The following is a 7,042-nucleotide window of genomic DNA, read 5'->3' as shown; positions in this document are numbered from 1 at the left end:
GGATCCCCTGCCCCTTGCTGCCCTGGAGAGGCAGGTCGGTGCAGAGCAGTGGCGAGACAAGCCAAGCCCTGTGTCAGTGTCCAGCAATACCAGCTGCAGGCACAGATGGGAGGTTTTTGCTTTTACTCTGTTTACCCTGAGCAGCACACGGCCAGTGCCGCATCCCATGTTATACCCACCGGCTTTCCCTACAGGTTTAGGAAGGATCGAGCTAACTATTCTATAAACACGGATGACCCCCTCATCTTTAACTCCAGTATTGACAAGGATTACAGCATAGTGAAGGACTACATGGGCTTCACTGAGGAGGAGTTCAAGAGAGTGGTAAGTCAGTCTGGGCTGGGTGCTCGGCTGCTGTCCTGGTGCAGCCCAGAACAACCCTTTTGTTTTTTTTTCAGTGGAAATCAGACAATCCTGCACTGGCCTTGTAGGCACAAGGCTGAGCAGGGCTGGAGGGGGATGCGGGGAGTGGGGGCACCCCAGTGCTGCTGTCTGCAGGGTGTGCTCCAGGGCTTGTGCTGACTGCTTGGGGCTCTGTGGGTAATGGGTCAGGGTAGAAACTGCCCACTGACATCCTCACAGCAGGTCTTAGCAGTAAGGAAGGAAGGTACCTGTTGCTTTTCTTTCTGGATTTGGCATTGCAGGTAGGTTATTTCAAGGCTGAGCCCAGAAATCAGTAAGATTCATCAGGCACGAACGTGCTAGCAGGTTTTGGATGTATAACATGAGTATGCAGTAACTGAGCTGGAAGAAAAAGTGACTGCTGGCTTCAGTTTTGACACACACAGTCATTTATGTGTCTTGATTACATCCTTGATTTTCTAATGACTCACCCAAGAGAGAAAGACAGGATGACTGTTGGGAGTTTGACTTACCTGGTTACCCGGGGAAGCTTTCCTGGCTTGTGTTTAGAGTCACGCTCAGCACCTTCACCTGCATGTCTCCCAGGATACTCGCTTGGATTGGGAAGTGCAGGATGCGCTTTACAGGAGAGCATCAGCCCTGCTCTCAGCTCTGAGAAACAAGTCCCTTTCTCCTACAGGCATTACTCTCTGGGTCTGGAAGGGGGAACAAGGAGAGCTCTGAGCCCTAGGATCCTGGATCCACAGCTGTTTTGCTGACAGCTGTTCTCTCCTGCTCTTGCAAACACCAGGTTGTTCCTGTGTAATAAAAGGTCCCTACACAAGGTGGACAAGCAGGCTGCATGGCACAGCCAGGCTGTGTCCCGTGCTCCACTGCTCTGCTTGGAGAGGCTCTTGTCCACAGGGGAGCCAGGAATATAGGGACAGGTCTAAAGTACATATACTAAAAACTCCGAAGTATTTAAAGCCCTTTGCTCTGTGCCTGCCTTGTTCCTCTTGGGACTTTGCTAGTGGTGGGCCAGAACAGTTGCCCTGTAAAATGAGCCCATGGAAATTAATCTCGGAGTGGAAACGTTCCACTCTCCCTTGGCTGTTGCTGCTCAGAGCCAGATCTTTGGATGTGCACAACCACGTGTTCCTGTCTGATGTGTCTTAATGTCTCCTTGTGTTCCCCTCTGCCTCCCCAGAACATCAACGCAGCTCAGTCCAGCTTCTTACCTGAGCAGGAGAAGCAGGAACTGCTGGACACGCTGTACGAAGCGTATGGGATGGTGCCCAACACATCGTGACCCATCCCTGCGAGCCAGCCTGGAGCGGTGGCCCTTCTTTGGCTTGATGCTCCTCTGTGCTGGTGGGAGCAGCAGGAGAAGGTGCCTGGGGTCAGTCTCTGTTACTGGCACCCCTGTGTTAACCCTTACAGTGCTAAGCAGAATCAGGCTGTCACACACCCCTACCCATCACGCCCATGAACTGTCTCCCAAATGGATACCCAGCTTTCTTGTGTGCTGCTGTGCAAGCAGATGGAAACTGCTTCCTGGGCCAGTTCCCTTCTCTCTCTGCCAGTCTTTCTGTACTGCAAATGAGAACAGAAGAAACTCCCCTGCTTTTTTTTTTCCCCTCCCTCTTACCCTGCTTCATCTGTCCTGCCCCACTGACCTGCCTAGCCCTAGCCTGCAGTGCAGAAATAACCACCTATAACTGCGACTGGGGCCTGGGTTAATCTTCACCTTTCTAGGAAAGGTGGGTTAGTGCTGACAGGGGATCAGCAGGCGCTTCAGAAACAGAGGGCAGGAGAGTTTGGCCCCAGCTGTATTTACCCAGGGTTAGTCTTGTGCTAACAAGACTGAAACAAGAACAAACTAAGCTGGTGCTCTTGCCCATGCACAGGTTTGAAGGGCATTAAAAAAACACCAAACCATTTTTTTGGCGTCCTTTCTTGGATAAGGACTCCTGTGTATCAGGCCTCCCACTGTCACTGCCGCAGAAGCGCACACCTCAGGCTCAGACTCCAGCTGTGCTCACAGCTGGCCATGGCTATGCTCCCACACGCATAGGAAGTTGGAACAGATTTTTACCATTTTGGGCCAAAATCTGCCTTCTGGGATTTTTCCCAGTTTTGTACTCATCCTGAAGAATTCCTGTTAACTGCAGATTGCTCTTCCTCCATCTTTGTTTAGGACTGTGAAAACCCAGGGTTGATTGATTGATTGCCTGTTTTAACCCTTTTGCCCTCTTCCTGACTTGACATGATCTTTAGGCACTATTAAAACTGAATAAGTGAATTAATAAGCTAGGGCCCAGTGTCACATATTGACCCAGGTCTCATCTCAATTGTTTCTCTCACTCAGCCACAATGCTGGCTAGAAAGTCAGATCTTCAGTTTGGTGGAGAATTTATGCAGACATACTCACCAAAATTCCTAAGCAATTCTTTCCCGGCTTCCATATTTGTCTTCTGAGTAAAAAAAACTCATCTCTGAAGTACGTGGTGCATATATACACCTATATATATATAGCTAGATAGATGGATATGAGTGAATTTCTTACTTTTATAAGGCAAAGGTATCACTTTTAAGAACACGATTGCAGTAAGAACCAGGCTTTTTGGGGTAATTTTTCCGCAAGAAATGTTTCTGGAGAAGAGTTGCTTGTTTGGGTTCTGGACAGTTGATTGTTAATTCTGTTTAATAAAGTAACAAATTTATATTAAAAGAGAAATTGTCTTGCCTTTCTGTTCAAGGGAGACTGTCAGGAACCATGGTCTGTGGTCCACATCATGAGCCATTGTAGCCCTGCTAGAGCTCGAGGGTTGATGGGTAGGTGTGACGGGGGCTTTGGCAGCCCGGTTCCCACCTCCTCCTGTTGCCAGGTCGGAGCACTTGGCCAGTCAGAGGGCAGGTACCCTGCTCCTGTGCTAGAGGGGCAGGCTGCATTTGGGGGTGCAGGTTGTTCCAACCTCACATCTCCTTTTCCCTCCGGTAATCAAAGGAACACGTATCTGGCTGCTGGCAGCAGCAGCGCTATGGCTGTGTACTGTTGCTTTTTCCAAGCACGTATCAAAAATAGTTTACAATATTTTTTTCCCTGTCTCCTGAGTTTTGAACGGTCGGTTGATGCTAAGAGCCAGCTGTGGTGCTGCCTAGCTGTTGGGTGGCACTGCCAGCTCGGGCACGGGAGCGTTTGCTGAAAGACTTTGTGATCATTTAGTGCTCGGTTAGAGATGCGGGAGGTCCGGCATGCCCCCGTGTTCAACTAAAAGGAAGGGCTCAGAGCATCTGGGTGCTCAGCACCTTTGCAGGTCAGGCTGTGGCTGGGTTAAGCCGGTGGCCTTGGTCTTTGAGCACAATCGGTGATGGCAGCTGCCCTGGCTCTTTCATTTCTAGGGGGAACCTGATGCCTCTTGCCTGTTCGCTGAGGGTGGCTGGCCAGCGGGTCCCTAATCATTTGCCTAAATATAGTTCTGGAACAGATATTTTCTGACCAGGGAGAGCTAAGATTAGCCCTTCTTTGACTGCTGGAGGTCTTGCATGGTGTGCCGTTGCTCTGTATTGCCTTTCGGCTTGCTTTGTGTGTCAGCATGAGCCAAAAATACTGTTCAGTGGCAGTGAGGAGACCTGGAAATGGGGCTTAAAGACCCAACTGTGCAGCCAGCCAAGCCCCAGAGCTACCTGCTGTTTGCCCCCGAGCCCGGGGAAATGGGAGCAGGCTCTTGGCTGCGGTCCGGGCACAGCGCCGCAGTAGTATCCAAGCAGCTCCGGGAGCCAAAGCAGCAGATGAAGCCGCTACCTGGCTGCCAAATCCTCGTTTCCTGTGGGGGCTGGAGCCATGGACATCTCTGTGCCGGCCCCATGGAAGGCCAATGGACAATTGTCCCTCTGTCTGGCAGCCGCTTCTCTGCTTATTTATGGCCTTGTTTTCTTTGATACATCACAAAGTTGTAACGTTCAGTTCTTCCCTCGGCTGTCAGGGGGATGCTTGTCCCTGTGTCTCTGGCGGAGGGTATTTCTCAGGCCAGCTCTGCCTTGCCCCTGCCCTGGCCATCAGTGAAACAGCTGCGGGAAATGTACTGCCGGGCAGCAAACCTGGGAACACAGGGCCAGGCTTTCAGCATTTTCTGTGCCCAACTACATCTGCTTCCACCTGCAAACCCGTGGGACCCGAACGGAAGGGACTCTCTTGTGACACAGCTCGGTATGTCCCTACGAGGGGACGCTGCTGTGACCATCTGGCTGCTCAGCCAGCTACAGGGCAAAACAGAGGAAGAAGAAACATCCAGGCAGAAAAAAAACCACCTTCAGTACTTGAAGGCTGTGTTATTTATTCCAACAGCTTATATAGTTTTATCAAACCATCTTTAACACAAAACGTGTCTCCTAAAAGAGAGAACGGTGTGAGATCCTACCAGAGATCATCTCAGCTAACAGCTTGCAAAGTTAAGCCTGAATGTCAACAGTCAAACCCGCAAAATGTTTCTCCCCTCCCCTTAACAATATCTTAAAATGCTAAAACCTGAAGAAAAAAAAAAAAGATGCCTGTGGCTGGTGCTGCTGGGTCTGTAGGTGGAGCTCGTCCACACAGAGCTGTGCTTTGGTCCTTGGCTGATGCTGAGCGGCAGCAGCACAGGGCAGTGATGCTCGACATGAAGGCAGCGGGACCGGCCGGGTCCCTTCCCCACTGCACACCCTGACATGGACAGTCGTGAGGCCAGGTCAGGTCTAAGATGCAGATAAGGGTGAGACTTACAAAAACCAATACTCTTTCTAATCTATGGAAACAGAATAAATAATAGTCTAAATCTGCAAAGGAGGAAGGTACCTTGGACAGGAAAGTCTGATGTGTCTATTATTACTGAAATTGTCTTTTCCCCGAGGGGAAATTTGCAGCTAAGGCATCTCGAGAATGGCTCATATCACTACAACCACGGCAGTGCTGCTCTAAATCGTTAGGGATGGGAGCAGAAGTCTTTTAGAGGTGCCAGTCCTTGCACAGCATCTTGTGGCTCTCTAAGCAAAAATGGTCGCAGCAGAGGCATTTGATGGACAACTTGCTGTTCCAGGTTGGCTTTTATCTGCAGATTCAACAGCAAATTCTTGTTTAATGTCCACAGCAAGGCCCTCCTCCTGCCCATCCCACCCCTGTATGCTGTCATGGGGAGGGGCTGTTTTCTTGCCCCTTTGGTCTTGCTCCAGGGTCCTTCTCAGAAGAAGAGGCATCTCTTTGGCTTTCTGCAGAAGGGAGGATGGGGGGAAAAGCACAGTTACACTCTGCTGAGGACACAAGCAACTGGTAATTGCTATAGCTGATGTTATTCAGGTTGCCACCTGAAGACCTGTCACTACCCTCCTGTGGCCAGATATTTGGCTGAAGAGTATTGGGTTCTCCCTTCACGTTCCTGGGGTACAAACGCTTCTCAGCACAGCTGGTGATGCTGGCAGGGAGCCGCTATGGGAGGGATGCTGAGAGAGGTACACCGGGGCAATGTGTTCTAAAGAGTTTTTATAGTTACAGATTGTAGGCTGGAGGAGTAGAAGAGCAAGGGCAAAACCAGAGTTTGCCCTCTGCAGCGGCGCTATGTGTTCTGTTGCTTATCAGTGAAATCGGAGGGGCTGGTTTGCTTGTGCTCTGAACAGAGGGTTCATGCTTCTCCCAGTGAGCTGGCTGGCATATACTGAGCAGGGTGACACTGCTGCCGTGTTTGGGCTACAGGGGAAGATCTGGAGATGGCTGGTGGTGTTCAAAATGATTTCTGTTGTTATTTAAAATACTGTGGAACTATTTGAAGGCTGATTTTTTAAAAAAACCAAAGTGAACCAATAGGTTAAAAGCAAACCACAACCTACCCCACACGTGATTTTTATAAAGCCTAAGGTATACCTGATGTGTAATCTGCCCTGAGAAGGCTCTTGGTCAGACCCTGTCTTGTTTAAGCACCAGTGCCTCTACAAACTGCTTGTGTGCCAGGAACCCTGCGACCATCCTGTTCATTGCAAGAGCCCCTTGGCCTGGGGAATCTCCCACTAGCTAAGTACCCGCCAAGCATGGAGGCACCGACTGCAGCGAGGAACGGGATGTTGCTCCTGAGCACCCGCGCGATGCTGGGCTTACTGCTGCCTGAGGCGGCTCACCTGCTCCTTCAACGGCGAGGTCACACAGGTCCTCGGTCAGCTTGCGCATGCTGATGGTGGTTGCTTCTTGCTGGATGTCATGGACAGCATTCCTCCGACCAGCCCGATCGCAGGCAATGAAGTCGGTGTACGTGCTGGACTCTACCTCCATTGCATCTCTATACGACTGCAAAACGCTGCAGAGAAAACACAGGCGTGAGGTCAGGGATGCTCAGCAAGCCTCCAGTCATGGATCACCCCAGGTTAGGTTACTCTGTGGAGTTAAATTACAGCATTAAAAAAATAGTCCCTGTAACTCTGCTCCGGTTCCTCTGACAGCAGCTACTGAAATCTCAGATATCAACCCCATCACATGGGGCAGCGTGCGGCGTGACCCACCGTGCTGGGTGAGGGCAGGAAGGCAGGAGGGATCCCATCCCAGCTGCCTTAGCAGCCCTTGTTCTGCCCTCTCATTGCCCAGCAAGGCAGGCACGGCATTCGCCTCTCCTCTGGAGTTTCTGACCTTCTCCTTTAGGGGCTGCAAGGTCGCATGCAGCAGCTTTTTCCTACAGAAAAA

The 7,042-nt window shown here is 50.7% G+C and overlaps 2 protein-coding genes across 2 annotated transcripts in view; one reads left to right on the top strand and one right to left on the bottom strand.

The window, feature by feature from the left end:
- ADA (adenosine deaminase) overlaps positions 1-1,651 on the top strand; it is a gene marked incomplete at its 5' end in the record, with an annotated part of 12,859 nt that extends 11,208 nt beyond the window's left edge. The window contains 2 exons of the mRNA XM_010073633.1: positions 195-324; positions 1,550-1,651. Coding sequence (XP_010071935.1) covers positions 195-324; positions 1,550-1,651 — 232 coding nt within the window. The remainder of the gene's footprint in view (positions 1-194; positions 325-1,549) is intronic.
- Positions 1,652-5,506: 3,855 nt separating this feature from the next.
- PKIG (protein kinase (cAMP-dependent, catalytic) inhibitor gamma) lies at positions 5,507-6,637 on the bottom strand. The gene is made up of 2 exons (XM_010073632.1): positions 6,487-6,637; positions 5,507-5,586 (listed from the first exon to the last, which is right to left on the bottom strand). Exons 1-2 carry the CDS (start codon positions 6,635-6,637, stop codon positions 5,507-5,509), a joined length of 231 nt encoding a protein of 76 aa, XP_010071934.1.
- Positions 6,638-7,042: the final 405 nt, after the last annotated feature.

Source organism: Pterocles gutturalis, unplaced genomic scaffold, assembly GCF_000699245.1.
Source record: "Pterocles gutturalis isolate BGI_N339 unplaced genomic scaffold, ASM69924v1 scaffold28137, whole genome shotgun sequence".
In the NCBI taxonomy this organism is placed as follows: Eukaryota; Metazoa; Chordata; class Aves; order Pterocliformes; family Pteroclidae; genus Pterocles; species Pterocles gutturalis.
The sequence above is the reverse complement of the archived record's forward strand: the minus strand, read 5'-3'. Positions and strand labels throughout refer to the sequence as shown.

Coding starts and splice junctions, on each gene's coding strand:
- PKIG (XM_010073632.1), bottom strand. CDS start 6,637: ATGGAGGTAGAGTCCAGCACGTACACCGACTTCATTGCCTGCGATCGG. Junction 5,587..6,486: donor CCTCGCCGTTGAAGGAGCAG/GTGAGCCGCCTC, acceptor TCCCTTCTGCAG/AAAGCCAAAGAGATGCCTCT.